The following is a 20491-nucleotide window of genomic DNA, read 5'->3' as shown; positions in this document are numbered from 1 at the left end:
TATCTCATACTAGACAAAGGTGCTAAAGACAAAAAGATAGCCCTTTTAACAAATCATGCTGGGAAAACTAGAAATTCATATGCAGAATGAATTTTAACCCCTCCCACCCTGCACAAAACTCAACTCAAACTGGATTAAGACCAGAAACCCTGAAGCTGTTAGAAGAAAACTGTTAAGGGGGAAAAAAAAAAAAGAAAATGTAGGCCCAACATTCCACATGTTGGCTCAGGAACTGACTTCCTTAACAAGACTCTTAAAGTGTAAGAAGTACAATAAAAAATCAGTAAGTGGGATGGCATCAAATTAAAAAGGTTCTTCACACAAAGGAAACAATTAAGAGCATGAAGAGACAGCCTTTAGAATGGAAGGAAATCTTTGTTACCTGTAACTCAAATAGGACATTGATGTTCAAAGAAATCAAAGAACTTAACATCAAAAGCAACAAAAACAACCCCCCTTAAAAAAACTACAAACAATGCCCCCCCAATAACTCAATCAACAAATGGGCAAAGAAGCTAAATAGACACTTCTTTAAAGAAGAAATACAAATGGTCAATAAATATATGAAAAAATGTTCAACATCTCTAGCAATTAGATAAATGCAAATCAGAACTGTTTGAGAATACAAGTAACAGTATATGTTGGCAAGGACGTGGGGAAAACGGTACACTCATACATTGTTGGTAGATCTGCAAATCAGTACAACCACCCTGGAAAGCAGTATGGAGATTCCTCCAAAAACTAGTAATGGAACCATAAGACCAAGCTATCCTACTCCTTGGTATATATCCAAAGGATTTAAAATCAGCATACTACAGTGATGCAGCCACATCAATGTTTACAGCAGCACAATTCACAATAGCCAAGCTATGGAGCCAACTTATATGTCCTTCCACAGATAAATGTATAAAGAAAATATGGTCTATATAAACAATAGAGTATGACTCAGTCATAAAGAAGAATGACTTTATGGCATTTGCCAGTAAAAGGATTAAACTGGAGACTATCATGCCAAGTGAAACAATCCAGTCCCCCAAAGCCAAAGGTAGAATGTTTTCTTTGATATCCAGTAGCTAATTCAAAATAAGGGAAGGGAGTAAAAATCAAAAATAGAAAAAGATCAATGGAGTACACAAAGGGGAGAGAGGGGAAGGGAAGGGAGATGGGATAGGAAAAGACAGTGGAATTAATCTGACCTAACCTTCCTATGTACATATATGAATATATCACAATAAATCTCACAAGATATGTGCATCCACAAGATATTAATTAAAAAAAAAACTATAAGTAAATAGCAGAAAGATTAGTAGAGTAAAGGGAAGAGAACTGGGGGAGGGAAGAGGGAAGAGAAAGGGGAAATACTGAGGACTGAATTAGAACAAATTATATTTCATGCTTTTAAAATTATGTCAAAATGAATACTATTGTTATGTAAAACTAAAAAGAATCAATAAACACACACACACACACACACACACACAGGAAAAAAGAAAAAAAAGAATTTAGTCGCTGAAGATGAAGAATAGATCAATAATGAAAAAGGATAAGAAAGGAGCAAGAGACACCTACGGTACAATGTAACAAGAAGGAAAGGGAGGTTTACTTAGGTGGAAAAAAAGGAAAGTTTACATAATGCTTAAGTTCAGTAAATATTTACTGCAATAAATATGCAATGTATTGGGGCTACAAAGATGAACATGACATCACTCTTCAAGGGATTTACAGTCTATGACCTTGTTTATGGGCTGGGTGCATAGCCCAGTAGTAGAGCACTTGCCTAGCACACAAGTGTCCTGTGCTGGATCTGTAGCACCCAGCAAACACACAAAAAACCTCAACAAACAAACATAAACACCATTTATACGATAAAACATATATTCTTATTGTTTCTAAGGAAAAAGCCTGAATAATGTAATTTGTTTTATCCATTCTATCTAGTTTTTTTTGTTGTTGTTGTTGTTAATTACACGTCTGAGATTTAGTTAAAGAAAAAAAAATCTTCAAATTCCAAGATTACTTAAACTCAGATAAGTATAAAAAAGAATCTTACTTCTTTTGTGGTTAGGAAATTTTCAACTCCTTACATCTAAATTTTAGAAGATGGTAGCCAAGATATAACAGAAAGAAATATTCTCTAAATTCTTCCTATAATATTTCTGCTAGTAATCTGATGTTATTGACAAGACTAGTTAAACTGCCAATTTACACATATATTTTCCTATGTAGTTAACAGTTCTCATTAAACCAAACATCCAACGGCTAAATACATGTTGTTGTGGTCCATATAGTACATTATTATGATTCATTAGTACTCACCAAATGGGATACCTTGATAGATCCTTCACAATTAGAAGGTTCACCCTTCTCTCTGCTTTCCAAAATCTAGACAGAAAAGGCAACTTGTAGAAAATTAGTGCATTCTGAGTTGGAAAGATCTAATATAGGGAGGAAGACTTACATACCATCCTGAAAATGGTATGAGAACGACTACTTCTTTGATTCATTTTTGTTATTCCATAATGTCTGTTCTCTGTAAAAAGGAGTTATATTAAAGTTACATACATATTAAAGTTCAAGGAAAACACTGATTTTTATGTTAGCTTAATAATAACAAGGGTGATTTGAAGCCTATTTTATTTTAGTGTAATAATAAAAAATGTGATTACTGAAGTTTCTGTATTTCAAAGAAATACAGCAGTCTTACTTTCTCCCTTTGTGATCCATTGCAAAGCCATTTCTGATGTATAAACCACTTCTTCTGTGAGATCAGCAACATACACATTCCTCTGAAATCAGTGTAATTATGGAAAGATTAGAAAAAAAGTCATTTGTAAGTTTGATTTTCACAAAAAGACGATGTGAACTGTTTCAGAATTTGAGGAAGTTAAAAAATGGAATGATTATTCTGTTAAAAAAAATAGCAACTATGAATAATCACAATTTACTGTGTACATCAAAACATAGCAAATTTTCCCATGTTTCCATCTTGCTATTTTTAGGCACTTAATCTAAAATATTACAGCTATCAGTACTTTAAAACTAAACATATTACTGAAAAGATGGATCTTTATAAACACTTGAAAACAGAAAAATAACCAGAAATAAAAGTAAATAAAAAGAAAATACTTTAAAAAAATAAGCAGAGCAATTCCAATAAGTGAACCTGTTTTAAAGTCACCTAACTCAATACTCACATTGATGTCTTCCCGAATTATTAAAGGTTTCATTTTTTGAGTGTTACAGAGTAAATCTGTGATGGTTTCATTGTATATCTCCATGTAAGACACCCGTAAGAGAAATTCTCTATCAGGAAACTAGGAGAAAAAAGTGTGTAAAAGCATCAGAAAGAATCCACTTATGAAAACCTAATACTGAATGCTTATCCACTCTATCCACTATTATTAAAGAGGTATGGAGGTAATTATCTTTATAAAACAAACAAAACTCATGGTTCTGTGTTAATAACAAACATAAAAATATAAAAGCACTGTTTCAGAAAAATGAAAAGTGTGCCATCTCTCTAGGGTCAAAGTAAAACCCTAACAAAAGATGTTCTTATTTTAATGAAAATGCTAACTTAATACCAACTCTTAACTAATTGTGTATTCTGGCGTTCTGCTTCTCTTCTTGTTTACCAACATCTACTTTATTGTTCCTTACCCCTGGAGCTAAACAAAGGTAATGTGGAACCAACCATTCTGATTTTGCTAGTACTTAATGCTTACCTTTTGTTGGGAGTATTACTGTTGCAGGCAGGATTTGGGGAAAGAATGAAAGAAGGTGAAACAACTTTGCTCTATAGAGTAAGTTTGTGGGGATAAAAGTGAATCCTGTGCTCTGCCTTTTTTCCCATCTCATGAAACTCAAGAGATAAGTGGAAATCTGCTTCCTTTCATTATTATAAGAGAAAAACTCTTAAGACTGCTATCCAATTATTTCTACTTTTATCTGTATACTAGGAAGTCAGCTAAGTTATTACCTTCTTAATTTTTTGGAAAATGTCATGAATTGCCCTGGGTATAACTCCCAAACAATCTTCTGAACCCATCATAGTATGTGTTTTTCCTGAAGCAGTCTGCCCATAGGCAAATATAGTGCCTGTAAAAACAAAATAGACACATGCAAAGATTAAGAATAAATCTACAGTGAGTAAAACTATCAATGCTTGCTGAGCAGATGCTCAAGAATAAAATGTTTCTATAGCATCAAAGGAATACAAACCATTGTAGCCTTGTATAGCAGAATTGATGATTGGTACTGCTATTTCTTCATAGACATTCTTTGTAGTTTCACTACTATTAAAGACACGATCTAAGAAAACAAGAAAAACAAACATTAAATCAAACAAATCAACTGTGTTTTCATTAGTAAATTAGTGAATTAGTAATCACTCAAGGAAATAAAATTATCAGGATCTAAGATGACAAGATATTTAAGAAAGTATTTTCTTTGACCTTTTTATCTTCTGAAAATATCCTCCCCAAAGATATTGTGTTGGTCTCACACAAAAAACACAAGTCATCCATCCTTTGTGTTTTCAAATGGCAATAAGGCATATGGAGCTCTGTAATCTAAGCTGTGTGACATTGACCAAGGGGGTTATTGTCTCTGTGCCTCAATCTGTAAAATGGGCACACATTATCTTTATTGAATTATTATAAGTATATGGTTAATACTTAAAAGATATAAACTATTACTATGATCGGAGAAATTTTAATTTTCACAACATATGGACCTAGAAAATTTCATTCAAGCTAAATCAAGAAATGCAGACATTTCAAAGAAAAGCACTGAACAAAACTAAAGTGACAGGAAATGACCAGTTGTTTGTCTGGTAATGGCTAGATAAAGGGTAGCATTTGCATCCTAAGATCTGATTTCTTTGCTTTTGCTAGGACACACAAAAAATGGATTACTCTTTCAGTGGTGGCTCACAGGAAACAGATGTGTAAATCAGGAGGGAAACATACTGACTTACCCCGAGAAATTCTGTGATCAGGCTGCTTGTATCATGACCACATTCTGCCCTGTAGGCAGAAGTATATGGGAAACACAAGTGCTATCTGAAGGCTGCTCGGGCGTCATGATTTCAGAGTGAGGGGAACTGGTACATGTTTCAAATTTTAATGCATTCTATCTCAGGCAGGTGGATGAGTCCAAATCTTTGATGACTATGTAGCCACCAAAACCCTGTAGTTTAGGAGTTTGAATGCTTGAGCATCCCTTAATTTAGATTTACAATCTCTGGTACATACCGTTTTTACCTTTTAAAAATTATGCTAATACCAACAGTCATTTATCAGCAATCATTTTATCTTCTATACTTCTCTGCTCTAAAACATTATTTGTTGGTTTTGTGGTTTTACAGCAACACTCTTTATTCTTAAGGTTATTAAGTGGACCTTGTCCAGCCTTGGAAGCAATTCTGCTAGCATGAAGCCCTCTGTTTTGGTTCCTCATTAAAATGAGGAAAGCAACAGTATCTGCCGCATACACTTGTCAGGAAGTTTAAATGAGTTAATATACATGAACTGCTTAGAACAATGTCTAGAACATAGTCAGTACTTTATACATGTTCAGTCAACAAAGAAATCAATTTAGTTACCTGTAAGGCCTCAAAGTCCTTTTGGCATAGCTAATGTTCAAGTTTCAGTGTAGTAGTACTTTTTTTGGATACTTGGACTAAATTAGATCCTCCACTAAAAATTCCCACAAAGTTTATCTCATCATGAATTTAATACCTTTCTTCCCACCATATGATAAGCTCCTCAAAAGCAGAGGTGGGTCCCTGATGTATTTTAGCAGATAAAGAAGAAACATCTTCACCATTTATTAAGAGCTTGAAAATAACTGCAAAAGAGTATACTAAATTGAAAGATCTTAATGATGGCCTGATACTGTACAACACAGTTTGGTTTTATGAGTTTTAGACTACAAATAAATTAGTGAAAGGAGAAAAACACTAGTCTTAGCCATAAGGTACTAAGATTATAACTGTGCTTTACACAGCAATTTATTACCTTACTTTTCATACATGATGGATAAATAATTTCTTTGGTAATAGTGAAGCAGTTCACAAATCTTTAATGACAAATCTAGTATTACTGATATGCCTTTTGTATTCTTAATAGTAAAAGGATAACAAGCTAACTTTTGATGCTATTATAAGCTTACCAAAATTGAAGGATTTACTCCCATCAACTTGATAAATAGCATTATTGTCAGTTTTCCAGTAAACTTGGGTAGCTTCTCCAAGTTCTTCTTCTCTAAAAGAATAAAAACACTACATTTTAGTATAATATAACTGATCACAGAAGTCATGTTATAGGAAGGATAACTTAAAAGATTTCATGTTCTGAAGAACATTTTAAAAGATGGTAACAATTAGTCAAGTATGGTATTGTATGTCTACAACCTCAGAGACTCAGGAGGCTGAGGCAGGAAGATCACAAACTTGAGGCCAGTCTCAGCAACTAAGCAAAACCTTGTCTTAAAATTAAAAAAAAAAAAAAAAAAAGAAAAAGAGGTAAAGCGCCCCTGGATTCAATTCCTAGTAACAACAACAACAACAAAAGATGGTAATAACTTATCACATATGTAAGGAAAAGATGGAAAATCCATGTTGGAAGTTTCAGGGTTCAACTATCTTAAGACGGGGTTCAGTGACCTCCAGCCCTCTCATGGGAGTTTCCTTGTGAAGCCCTTCACTCTCAACCTCTCACCCAGAACTGGCAGCTGAAGGGATAGATTCAGAATACAACTCTGATTATGTCCTGTTGCTTCAAACCTTAAAAACCTTTTGGAAACTTTTGAAATACATAGCATGGCAAAAGACACATGGATCATGTCACTTTTCTCTTCAACCTCAATTTCCTCTAAATTCCTACATACACCCTAAGTGTCAAACACAGGTTGCAATCCTAAATTCTCCCTAAAATGATGGATTTAGATTAACTTCTCTATGCCTGGAATACCATGTTCTTCCCTTCTATTAAGTAACTTACCTATTCCTTCATTCATGAAAAGTATCAGGACTTTCCTGGCACCATCCTGCCCCACTCAAACTGTCATCTCTGATAGGCTAATGATTCCTCTAGCAAACATTCTCCACTTGGCCATCTCAGTGTATTGTAATGGCTTATTTATGTAGCTGTTTTTTCCCCAGTTAAGAGAATGAGCTTCTTAAAAATATGGAATTTCCAATCTTGATAATCTCATTTGTTAAACTGACGGTTGTGTTCAATAACAATTTTTCAAACAGAAAAAAGTGTTAGCATTTTGAGTTGAAGGCCAGAGGCTAGCAAAGCCAACAAACTTCATTTATTTCCCTTCTTGCTTTTTCTTCAATAGCATTTACTACTCAGGTATCACCACTTAACATTGTTTACCGTATTGTTTCCTCCCACTAGAAGGAAAGATCCACAGGACAAGGATGCTATTATCTGTTTAGAACAGTAGTGTAATTAAAAAAATCATTAGTAAAATTTGTTGAATGAATGGATGAATGGATAAGGTCTTGAACATCTAAATGCAATGCAAGTCCTTATTCCGGAGAGTTGCGAGAGCCAGTAAAGTGCAAAATAAGTAACTATGACACGACTTCTCCAGGGCGAGGAGGCAGGGAGGCACAGATGCAGGAAAGACAGGACAGGAGTGAAGGTCTTTACTGTCAGCAAACCTGATGAAGATTTAAGCGAATCCCGCAACTAGAATGTATCTTCTAGACGTTTCGATTTCCCGGTCACTTTACAGACAAGGAAACCCTGGCACAAAGCCGGCAAGCCGCCGAGTTTCTAGGCACCGGAGCCAGAAGGAAGCAGTTCTGGGAAAAACCAAGGTCTCGCCCCTCGACTTGGGCCGCGCCGGACGCCGCACTGGCGACTAGACCACTGTCCTTCCACCTACCTGCTGCTGAGCGGCCGAACTCGCACGCAGACTGCCACAGCCGCTTCCTCCGCCATTCCGCCAGCCCGGGCCCCGAAAAAGGGTCAGAGGACTGGGCACCGCACCGTCGGCACTCGGGAGCCACGGGCCGCCCCGCCTTTAAGTTCAAAAATTCCCAAACGCCGCTTCTGATTGAGCCGCGTCCTCGTGACGTCATGGACCATTCCACTTGCGGCGCGGCGCTGGGGGAGAGAGGCGCGCCCACCGCTCTAGGGTGGAGGGGATTCCGAAGGTCTGGGTGCCGGGTGAGGAGCAGACCTCGGAGGCGGGATCTGGGAAGCTGGCGGAGGACTGTTGTCTTGGTAATAGGTCAAATAGCTATTATCTACGAAAAACCACTGAACACCGTTTTCTTCCCCACCTCCCTTAAAGAGTTTGCAGTCTGTAGAAGAAACTAGGCAAAGATACGTAGTTTTTCCCTAACGAAGGAGAATTACAATCTTAAAAACGAAAACGACACCAACCCCCGCCCCCAACCGCCCCACTCTCGCCCCAGTTATTTTTTAAAAATACCTCGGAGGACAAGAGTTGAAATGCACTGTTCAGTCCAGAAGTAGCCTGTGGCGCTTTGTGGAATTTCTGCGTTTAGTTTTTTATCTTTTTTTTTTAAAATGTAACTTCTGTTTCCATTCGCTATGAATTGTTGAGACTTAAGAGAAAAGAATGACAGAAGACTGGAAGAACCCAGTTAGTAACGTATTGAAACTTCTATTCACTGAAGAGGGAAAGTACTTTAATGATTTCTTCCCCCCAAAGTGTTTGGTTTTTCTTTGTTTTAAATATATGTTACGGAAAAGCACTAACATGATTTCTTTAGGAGAAGTTTCATTCCTTTTTTTTAAATTAAAATTTTAATTTTTTAAATTTGTTTTGATTGGTTATACATGACAGTAGAATGCATTTAGAAATAATTATACACAAATGTAGCACAACTACTTCTTCTGGCTGAATATGGTGCATTCACACCAGTAGTGTAATCATGGATGTATATAGGGTAATAATGTCCATCTCATTCAACCGTCCTTTCCACCCCCACACCCCCTCCCCTCCCTTCGCTCTCCTTTGCACAATCAGAAGTCCCTATATGCCACCTCCACATTATGAGTTAGCATCTGCTTATCAGAGAAACCATTTGGCCTTTGGTTTGGGGGGGGGTTTATCTTATTTCACTTAGCATGATATTCTTCAGCTCCATCCCTTTCTTTACCTGCAAATGCCATAATTTCATTCTTCTTACGACTGAGTAATATTCCATTGTGTATATGTACCACATTTTCTTTATCCATTCATCTGTTGAAGGGCATTTAGGTTGGTTCCATAGTTTAGCTATTGAGAACGGAACTGCTGTAAACATTGTTGTGGCAGTATTACTGTAGTATACTGATTTTAAGTCTTTGGGTATAAACTGAGGAGTGGGATAACAGGATCAAATGGTGGTTCCATTCCAGGTTTTCTAGGAAAACCTCCATACAGCTTTCCATAGTAGTTGCACCAGTTTGCAGTCTGACCAGCAATGCATGAGTGTACCTTTTCCCATACATCCTTGACAACACTTATTATTGCTTGTGTTCTTGATAATTGCCATTCTGACTGGAGATGAAATCTTAGTTTTGATTTGCATTTCTCTAATTGCTAGAGATGTTGAACATTTTTTCATATGTTTGTTGATTGTATTTTCTCTGTAAAGTGTCTATTCAGTTCCTTAGCCCATTTATTGATTGAGCTATTTGTTATTTTGGTATTTAAGTTTTTAAGTTCTTTATAAATCCTGGAGATTAGTGCCCTATCTGAGGTGCATGTGGTAAAGACTTTCTCCCATTCTGTAGGCTCTCTCTTCACGTTATTATTTCCTTTGCTGAGAAGAAGCTTTTTAGTTTGAATCCATCCCATTTATTGATTCTTGATTTTACTTCTTGCATTTTAGGAGTTTGGTTAAGGAAGTCAGTTCCTAAGCCTAGATGGTGGAGATTTAGTCCCATTTTTTTCTTCTGTTAAGCACACAGGGTCTCTGTTCTAGTGTCTTAAGTCCTTTTACCACTTTGAGTTGATTTTTGTGCTTGGTGAGATATAGAGGTTTAATTTTATTTTGCTGCATATGGGTTTTTGGTTTTCCTAGCACCATCTGTTGAATAGGCTATCTTTTCTTCAATGTATTTTTTTGGTACCTTTGTCTAGTATGAGATAACCATATTTATGTGGATTTGTCTCTGTGTCTTCTATTTTGTACCATTGATCTACATGTCTATTTTGGTGCCAATAGCATGTTGTTTTTGTTACTGTTGCTGTATAGTACAGTTTAAGATCTGGTATTGTGATGCCTCCTGCTTCTCTTGTCTTGCTAAGGATTGCTTTGGCTATTCTGAACCTCTTGTTTATCCAAATGAATTTCATGATTGTTTTTTCTATTTCTTTGATGAGTGTCATGGCGATTTTAATAGAAATTGCATTGAAAACTGTATAATAATTTTGGTAGTATAGTCATTTTGACAGTATTAATTATGCCCATCCAAAAGCAGAGGAGATCTTTCTATCTTCAAAGGTCTTCTCAATTTCCTTTTTTCCTTCTGTTCTTCTTTCCTTATTGTTCTGTAGTTTTCATTGTAGAGTTTTTTTTTTTTAACCTCTTTTGTTAGATTGACTCCTAATTATTTTATTTTATTTTTTTGAGGCTATTGTGAATGGGTTCGTTTTCCTAATTTCGCTTTTAGTTGATTCATCACTGATGTATAGAAATGCATTTGATTTATGGGTATTGATCGTGCTACTTAGCTGAATTCACTTATTAGTTCCAGAATTTTTTTTTCTTTTATTATTATTATTATTATTTTTATTGTAAACAAATGGGATACATGTTGCTTCTCTGTTTGTACATGGCGTAAAGGCATACCATTTGTGTAATCATAAATTTACATAGAGTAATGTTGTTTGATTCATTCTGTTATTTTTTTCCCTTTCCCCCTCCCCTCCCACCCCTCTTTTCCCTCTATACAGTGCTTCCTTCCTCCATACTTGCCCCCCTTCCTAACCCTAACTCTAACCCTAACACTAACCCTTCCCTCCCCCCATTATGTGTCATCATCCACTTATTAGCGATATCATTCGTCCTTTGGCTTTTTGAGATTGGCTTCTCTCACTTAGCATAATATTCTCCAATTTCATCCACTTGTCTGCAAATGCCATAATTTTATCATTCTTTATGGCTGAGTAATATTCCATTGTATATATATACCACAGTTTCTTTATCCACTCATCAATTGAAGGGCATCTAGGTTGGTTCCACAATCTGGCTATTGTGAATTGAGCAGCTATGAACATTGATGTGGCTGTATCTCTGTAGTATGCTGATTTTAAGTCCTTTGGGTATAGGCCAAGGAGTGGGATAGCTGGGTCAAATGGAGGGTCCATTCCAAGTTTTCTAAGGAATCTCCACACTGCTTTCCAGAGTGGCTGCACATAATTTGCAGCCCCACCACCAATGTATGAGTGTACCTTTCTCCCCACATCCTCGCCAACACCTGTTGTTGCTTGTATTCTTGATAATCGCCATTCTAATTAGGGTGAGATAGAATCTTAGGGTGGTTTTGATTTGCATTTCTCTTATTACTAGAGATATTGAACATTTTTCCATATGTTTGTTGAGCTTGTAGATCTTCTTCTGTGAAGTGTCTATTCATTTCCTTGGCCCATTTGTCAACTGGATTATTTGAATTCTTGAAGTAGAGTTTTTTGAGTTCTTTATAGATTCTGGAGATTAGTGCTCTATCTGAAGTATGATTGGCAAAGATATTCTCCCACTCTGTAGGCTCTTTCTTCGCATTGCTGATAGTTTCCTTTGCTGAGAGAAAGCTTTTTATTTTATTTATTTATTTATTTATTTTTTTATTGTAAACAAATGGGATACATGTTGTTTCTCTCTTTGTACATGGCGTAAAGGCATACCATTTGTGTAATCATAAATTTACATAGAGCAATGTTGTTTGATTCATTCTGTTATTTTTTCCCTTCCCCCCACCCCTCCCACCCCTCTTTACCCTCTATACAGTAGTTCCTTCCTCCATACTTGCCCCCCTCCCTAACCCTAACTCTAACCCTTCCCTCCCCCCCATTATGTGTCATCCTCCACTTATCAGCGATATCATTCGTCCTTTGGCTTTTTGAGATCGGCCTATCTCACTTAGCATGATATTCTCCAATTTCATCCATTTGCCTGCAAATGTCATAATTTTATCATTCTTTATGGCTGAGTAATATTCCATTGTATATATATACCACAGTTTCTTTATCCACTCATCAATTGAAGGGCATCTAGGTTGGTTCCACAGTCTGGCTATTGTGAATTGAGCAGCTATGAACATTGATGTGGCTGTATCTCTGTAGTATGCAGATTTTAAGTCCTTTGGGTATAGGCCAAGGAGTGGGATAGCTGGGTCAAATGGAGGGTCCATTCCAAGTTTTCTAAGGAATCTCCACACTGCTTTCCAGAGTGGCTGCACTAATTTGCAGCCCCACCAGCAGTGTATGAGTGTACCTTTCTCCCCACATCCTCGCCAACACCTGTTGTTGCTCGTATTCTTGATAATCGCCATTCTAATTGGGGTGAGATGGAATCTTAGGGTGGTTTTGATTTGCATTTCTCTTATTACTAGAGATGTTGAACATTTTTCCATATGTTTGTTGATTGCTTGTAGATCTTCTTCTGTGAAGTGTCTATTCATTTCCTTAGCCCATTTGTTGACTGGACTATTTGAATTCTTGGAGTAGAGTTTTTTGAGTTCTTTATAGATTCTGGAGATTAGTGCTCTATCTGAAGTATGATTGGCAAAGATATTCTCCCACTCTGTAGGCTCTTTCTTCACATTGCTGATAGTTTCCTTTGCTGAGAGAAAGCTTTTTAGTTTGAATCTATCCCAGTGGTTGATTCTAGCTTTTATTTCTTGTGCTATGGGAGTCCTGTTAAGGAAGTCTGATCCTAGACCAACAAGGTGAAGATTTGGACCTACGTTTTCTTCTATAATCTGCAGGGTCTCTGGTCTGATTCTGAGGTCCTTGATCCATTTTGAGTTTAGTTTCGTGCATGGTGAGAGATATGGGTTTAGTTTCATTCTGTTGCATATGGATTTCCAATTCTCCCAGCACCATTTGTTGAAGAGGCTGTCTTTTCTCCATTGCATATTTTTGGCCCCTTTGTCTAGTATGAGAAAATTGTATTTATTTGGGTTTGTGTTCATGTCCTCTATTCTGTACCTTTGATCTATCTTTCTATTTTGGTACCAATACCATGCCGTTTTTGTTACTATTGCTTTGTAGTAGAGTTGAAGATCTGGTATTGCAATACCCCCTGTTTCACTCTTCCTGCTAAGGATTGCTTTAGCTGTTCTGGGTTTCTTATTCTTCCAGATGAATTTCATAATTGCTTGCTCTATTTCTGTAAGGTACGTCATTGGGATTTTAATTGGAATTGCATTGAATTTGTATAGCACTTTAGGTAGTATGGCCATTTTGACAATATTAATTCTTCCTATCCAAGAAGAAGATCTTTCCATCTTCTAAGGTGTTCTTTAATTTCTTTCTTTAGTGTTGTATAGTTCTCATTGTAGAGGTCTTTCACCTCTTTTGTGAGATTGATTCCCAAGTATTTTATTTTCTTAGAAGCTATTGTGAACGGGGTAGTTTTCCTAATTTCTCTTTCTGAAGATTCATCACTTATGTATAAAAATGCATTGGATTTATGAGCATTGATCTTGTAATCTGCTACTTTACTGCATTCACTTATGAGTTCTAAGAGTTTTCTGGTGGAATTTCCAGGTTCCTCTAAATAAATCATGTCATCAGCGAACAGGGATAGTTTGAGTTCTTCTTTTCCAATTCGTATCCCTTTAATTTCTTTGGTTTGTCTAATTCCTCTGGCTAGAGTCTCAAGAACGATGTTAAATAGAAGTGGTGAAAGAGGGCATCCCTGCCTTGTTCCAGTTTTTAGGGGGAATGCTTTCAGTTTTTCACCATTTAGAATGATATTAGCCATGGGCTTAGCATAAATGGCCTTTACAATGTTAAGGAATGTTCCCACTATCCCTATTTTTTCTAGTGTTTTAAGCATGAAGGGGTGCTGTGTTTTATGAAATGCTTTTTCTGCATCTATTGAAATAATCATGTGATTCTTGACTTTAAGTCTATTGATATGGTGAATTACATTTATTGATTTCCTGATGTTGAACCAACCTTGCATCCCTGGGATGAACCCACTTGATCATGGTGCACTATATTTTTAATATGTTTTTGTATGCGATTTGCTAAAATTTTGTTGAGAATTTTTGCGTCAATGTTCATTGAGGATATTGGTCTGAAATTTTCTTTCCTTGATGAGTCTGTCTGGTTTAGGTATCAGGGTGATATTGGCTTCATAGAATGAGTTTGGGAGGGTTCCCTCCTCTTCTATTTTATGGAATACTTTGAGAAGTATTGGAATGAGCTCTTCTTTAAAGGTTTTGTAGAACTCGGCTGAGAACCCATCTGGTCCCGGACTTCTCTTTGTTGGTAGGCTTTTGATGACTTCTTCAATTTCAGTACTTGAAATTGGTCTATTTAAATTGTTTATGTCCTCCTCGTTTAGTTTAGGCAATTCATATGTCTCTAGAAACCTGTTGATGTCTTCGAAATTTTCTATTTTGTTGGAGTATAGATTTTCAAAATAGATTCTAATTATGTTTTGTATTTCAATCCTGTCTGTTGTGATATTTCCTTGTTCATTCCGAATTTTAGCGATTTGGGTTTTCTCTCGTCTTCTCCTTGTTAGTGTGGCTAAAGGTTTATCAATTTTGTTTATTTTTTCGAAGAACCAACTATTTATTTTGTCAATTTTTTGTATTGTTTCTTTTGTTTCAATTTCATTGATTTCAGCTCTGAGTTTAACTATTTCCTGTCTTCTACTACTTTTGGTGCTGGTCTGTTCTTCTTTTTCTAGGGCTTTGAGCTGTAGTGTTAGGTCGTTTATTTGCTGAGTTTTACTTCTTTTATTAAATGTGCTCCATGAAATAAATTTTCCTCTAAGTACTGCTTTCATAGTGTCCCAGAGATTTTGATATGATGTTTCTTTGTTCTCATTTACCTCTAAGAATTTTTTAATTTCCTTCCTAATATCTTCTGTTATCCATTCATCATATAATAGCATATTGTTTAATCTCCAGATGTTGGAATAGTTTCTGTGTTTTACTCTTTCATTTATTTCTAACTTCAATCCATTATGATCTGATAGAATACAAGGTAGTGTCTCTATCTTCTTGTATTTGCTAACATTAGCTTTATGGCATAATATATGGTCTATTTTAGAGAAGGATCCATGTGCTGCTGAGAAGAAAGTGTATTCGCTCTTGGTTGGATGGTATATTCTATAAATGTCCGTTAAGTCTAAATTATTGATTGTGTTATTGAGATCTATGGTTTCTTTGTTCAATTTTTGTCTGGATGATCTGTCCAGTGGTGAGAGAGGCGTGTTAAAATCACCTAGTATTATTGTGTTATGGTCTATTTGGTTTCTGAAATTGAGAAGAATTTGTTTGACATACATGGATGAGCCACTGTTTGGGGCATAGATATTTATGATTGTTATATCTTGCTGATTTATGCTTCCCTTAAGCAGTATGAAATGACCTTCTTTATCCCTTCTGACTAACTTTGGCTTGAAGTCCACATTGTCTTAAATGAGGATGGATACTCCAGCTTTTTTGCTGAGTCCATGTGCATGGTATGTTTTTCCCCATCCTTTCACCTTTAGTCTATGGGTATCTTTTTCTATGAGGTGAGTCTCTTGTAGGCAACATATTGTTGGATCTTTCTTTTTAATCCAATCTGCCAGTCTAAGTCTTTTGATTGATGAATTCAGGCCATTAACATTCAGGGTTATTATTGAGATATGATTTGGTTTCCCGGTCATTTGGTTCATTTTTAAAATTTTACTTATTTATTTGTTTGACACAACTTGGTTCCTCCTTTATTTGACAGTTCCTTTAGGATAATTCCTCCCTTTGCTGATTTGCTTCTTTGTTTTTCATCTCTTCCTCATGGAATATTTCGCTGAGAATGTTCTGTAATGCTGGCTTTCTTTTTGTAAATTCTTTTAGCTTTTGTTTATCATGGAAGGATTTTATTTCCTCGTCAAATTTGAAGGTAAGTTTTGCTGGGTATAAGATTCTTGGTTGGCATCCATTTCCTTTCAGGGCTTGAAAAATGTTGTTCCAGGCCCTTCTAGCTTTTAGGGTCTGGATTGAAAAATCTGCTGATATCCGTCTTGGTTTCCCCCTGTATGTAATTTGGTTCTTTTCTCTCACAGCCTTTAAAATTCTGTCTTTATTTTGTATGTTAGGTATTTTCATTATAATGTGCCTTGGTGTGGGTCTGTTGTAATTTTGTGTATTTGGAGTCCTATAAGCCTCTTGAACTTGATTTTCCATTTCATTCTTCAGATTTGGGAAATTTTCTGATATTATTTCATTGAATAGATTGTTCATTCCTTTGGTTTGTTTCTCTAAGCCTTCCTCAATCCCAATAATTCTTAAATTTGGCCTTTTCATGATATCCCATAGTTCTTGTAGATTCTGTTCATGATTTCTTACCATCTTTTCTGTTTGGTCCACTTTGTTTTCAAGGTTAAATATTTTGTCTCCAATGTCTGAGGTTCTGTCTTCCAGATGTTCTATCCTACTGGATATGCTTTCTAAGGAGTTCTTAATTTGCTTTATTGTTTCCTTCATGTCAAGGATTTCTGTTTGTTATTTTTTCATTATCTCTAACTCTTTATTGAAATGATCTTTTGCTTCCTGTATTTGCTCTTTTAACTGTCGATTGGTGCGATCATTCAATGCCTGCATTTGCTCTTTCATCTCATCATTCAGTGCGTGCATTTGCTCTTTCATCTCATCGTTTGCTTCCCTGATCATTTTAATTATGTACATTCTGAACTCCTTTTCTATCATTTCTTCTGCCATGCTGTCATTGGGTTTTATTGATGTAACATCTAGATTTGTTTGCAGCATTTTCTTTCTTTGTTTTCTCATATTGTTCAGTTATCAGTGGACCGCTGAGATATTGTAGGTTTCCTCTATTGACTTACAATGTCCCTGAAGATTTCTATATAATTTCCCTCTTAGCCTTCAGTAGGCTGAAGTCTTGGAGGAAGTTGATAATGCGGTGCTCCACAAGGATGCCGCCTCTCTAGAAGTGGTGGCCTTCAGGTGGAGTATATTCTCTGCTAGTGGGCAGAGGTGCCTCCACTTGTTGACCAATGGTCATCCAAAGGGGAACTAGACTGCAGGCTGAGGGAAGGCCTGTTTGGGCCTGTGTCTCTGGTTCTACCGTCCTTGTGGGGAAACCTCACCCGGCAGGGAAGACTCACCCGGTGGGAAGGTCTCCTTGGTCAGTTCCCTCCTAGAGGTTCCCCTCAATTTACATCTACCGCCTGGGCTGGGCTGCCTTCCTCTGCAAAGTTCCCAGGGGCCCGGCCCTACCTCCTGGGCCTGGGAGCCTCACCCTTCGCAGATGAATCTCCTTAGGCTGCCCCTCCTCAGAGAATCTGCCCGCAGTCCTGGAACCTTCGCTGCACCCCTACGCGTGTCTCTGTGGGGCTCTTCCACCAGGAAGCCTCCTAGATCCTGGGACCCTGCTCTGCACCTAATCACCTGGCTATGCGGCCCCTCCTCTGAGCAGCCACCTGGGGCCCTCTACAATCGCTCTGAGTCCCAGAGACCTGCCACACACCTCTTGCTCCAGACAGCCACCCAGTATTCCGGTGCGGTCACTAGGAGTCCAAGCAACTCACTGCGTGCCTCCTCCCACCAACCACCCGTAGCCCTGGGCAATCAATCACTCCGAGTCGAAATGACCCTCCCCGTTCCTCCTCCTCCTCCTGGTAACCCCCCGGGTGTTCAGGAGCGGTCGCTCTGAGTGGCTCTGAATCCACGTGACCCGTTGCACGGGTCCTCTGGCCAACCGCCTGGAGCTCTGGTTTGGCCACTCGAGACCAAGCGACCCACCGCGCTTCTCCTCCAGGCAGCCCCCCTGTGTTCAGGAGTGGTCGCTTTAAGTCCAAACAACTCACCAATCGCCTCCTCCTCTGAGCAGCCGCCTGGAGCTCTAATGCAGTCACTGCGAGTCCAAACGACCCGCCGTGCTCTTCCTCCTCCTCCTCCTACTCCTCTGGGCAGGCCTCCGTGTTCAGAAGTGGTCTGAGTCCAAACAGCTCGCCGCATGGCTTCTCCTCTGGCAACCGCCTGTAGCTCCGGTGCAGTCACTCCGAATCCTAGCGGCCACGCTCCTCCTCCTCCTCCTCAGGGCAGGCTCCGGTGCTCTGAGTCCACACAGCTCTCCTCGCCACTTCCCCACCCCCCGGCAGCCACCGGAGCCCCAGTGGTTGCTCCGAGTCCCAGCGCTGCGCTGAGCGGCCTTCTCTATGATGCTCCCAGTTGTCCGAGCTCACTGCTCCAGTGGGGGGAGGGTTGTCTCGCCGGCAGCTCTACTTCACAAAGTTCCCTGCGTTCCAGGACCACCGTCCCATCCAGGACGCCTCCCCAATTGGAAAGACTCACCCGGCTGCCTGAGTTTGTCCCAAGTCTCTCAATATCTCCTCTTTTGAATCCTGAGTCCTGGAGCAACATGAAATGCAGCCACCCTCTAGGCCGTCATCTTGAAACCCCCAGAATTTTTCTAGTGTATTTCTTTGGATCTTCTAAATATAGAATCATGTTATCAGCAAATAATTGAAGTTTGAGTTCTTCTTTTCCTATTCGTATCCCTTTAATTTCTTTCATCTGTCTGATTGCTCTGGCTAGAGTTTCAAGAACTGTGTTGAATAGAAGTGGTAAAAGAGGGTATCCCTGTCTCATTCCAGTTTTTAGGGGGAATGCTTTCACTTTTTCTCCATTTAAAATGATGTTGGCCATGGGCTTAGCATAGACAGCTTTTACAATGTTGAGGTATGTTCCCTAGTTTTTCTAGTATTTTGAACATGAAGGGGTGCTGTATTTTGTCAAATGCTTTTTCTGCATCTATGGAGATGATCATATGATTTTTGCTCTTAAGTCTATTGATGTGATAAATTATGTTTATTGATTTCTGTATGTTGAACCAACCTTGCATCCCTGGAATGAACCCCACTTGATCCTGGTGCAGTATCTTTTAAATATGTTTTTGTATATGATTTGCCAAAATTTTATTAAGAATTTTTGCATTTATGTTCATCAGGGATATTGGTCCAAAGTTTTCTTTCCTTTATGTGTCTGTCTCTGGTCCTGGTATTGGGGTGATACTAGCCTCATAGGATGAATTTGGAAGGGTTCCCTCCTTTTCTATTTCATGGAATATTTTGAGGAGTATTGGTGTTAATTCTTCTTTGAAGGTCTTGCAGAACTTGACTGAGAATCTATCTGGTCCCAGGTTTTTCTTGGTTGACAGACTTTTGATGGTGTGTTCAATTTCATTGCTTGAAATTGGTTTGTTTAAATTGTGTGTGTCCTCTTGATTCAGTTTGAGTAGTTGATATGTCTCCTGAGATCTGTTGATGTCTTTGAGATTTTCTATTTTATTGGAGTATAAATTTTCAAAATAGTTTCTTATTATCTTCTGTATTTCAGTAGTGTTCATCATGATATTTCCTTTTTCATCATGAATTTTAGTAATTTGGGTTTTCTCTTTCTCTTTGTTAGTCTAGCTAAGGCTTTCTCAATTTTATTTATTTATTCAAAGAACCAGCTTTTTTTTTTGTCAATTTTTCAGTTGTTTCTTTTGTTTCAATTTCATTGATTTCAGTTATGATTGTAATTATTTCCTGTCTGTAAGCTCCTGGCCCCAAATGACAGAGGCAGGAGATGGGAAGCAGCCAGCTTTCCTTTATTCTGCAGCATAGTCTATCTCTCAGGCATGGGAGGGCCCATTTTCTGGGTATGGAGCTTGCCCACCAAGTTTCAGAGGGAGTCTGGGTTTTATAGTTTCATTGGAGACTGTGGACATGCAGTTTTGACAGTCAGGGGCTAGTTATACAGGTTAAAACTTTAACTTAGGGAAGGTAGTTGTAAAAAGCTTGAAATTCATTATTATCTGGGGAGAGAGGAGTTCAGATTCCGAGGGATGAGTACTCAAATCCTGCTCACTGCTTTTTTTTCTCTGGGATCCATTGTTTCCCAGAGTTTCAATATTTGCTGTGCCTCCATTTAGGACTAATTTGCAGTGGGGGAAGGTCAAAGTTTAGGGCCCAGCATTCAGTATTTGCCTCTTTCCTTTAAGGCCCATTGTTATTAGGAAAGGGTGCACTGTGAGAGGTTTAATGTTTGGCTAATTTTGCCTCCATCCTCCTGAGCCTCTCTGTCCCTCCACTTTTCTTAGGGAGCTATCTTGTAGGAATATTATTTTCCATAACCCTTCATTGTCTTCTACTACTTTTGGTGTTTATTTGTTCATCTTTTCCTAGGGCTTTGAGATGTAATGTTAGGTCATTTATTTGTTGGCTTTTATTCTTTTAATTAATGAATTCAGTGCAATGACATTTCCTCTTAGCACTGAC

The 20491-nt window shown here is 37.9% G+C and overlaps 1 protein-coding gene across 5 annotated transcripts in view; it reads right to left on the bottom strand.

Moving 5' to 3' along the window:
* Positions 1-8029, bottom strand: part of CENPE (centromere protein E) — a 69985-nt gene extending 61956 nt beyond the window's left edge. For all 5 annotated transcript variants that reach the window (XM_079154222.1, XM_079154225.1, XM_079154224.1 and 2 more), the window contains exons 1-8: positions 7906-8029; positions 6175-6266; positions 4222-4311; positions 3980-4098; positions 3195-3314; positions 2705-2786; positions 2463-2530; positions 2317-2382 (exon numbers count right to left, since the gene is read on the bottom strand). In XM_079154222.1, the coding sequence (XP_079010348.1) occupies positions 2317-2382; positions 2463-2530; positions 2705-2786; positions 3195-3314; positions 3980-4098; positions 4222-4311; positions 6175-6266; positions 7906-7961 (693 nt within the window). In that variant the 5' untranslated portion in view covers positions 7962-8029. The remainder of the gene's footprint in view (positions 1-2316; positions 2383-2462; positions 2531-2704; positions 2787-3194; positions 3315-3979; positions 4099-4221; positions 4312-6174; positions 6267-7905) is intronic.
* Positions 8030-20491: the final 12462 nt, after the last annotated feature.

Source organism: Sciurus vulgaris (assembly GCF_902686455.1).
Source record: "Sciurus vulgaris genome assembly, chromosome: 9".
Lineage (NCBI taxonomy): Eukaryota > Metazoa > Chordata > Mammalia > Rodentia > Sciuridae > Sciurus > Sciurus vulgaris.
The sequence above is the reverse complement of the archived record's forward strand: the minus strand, read 5'-3'. Positions and strand labels throughout refer to the sequence as shown.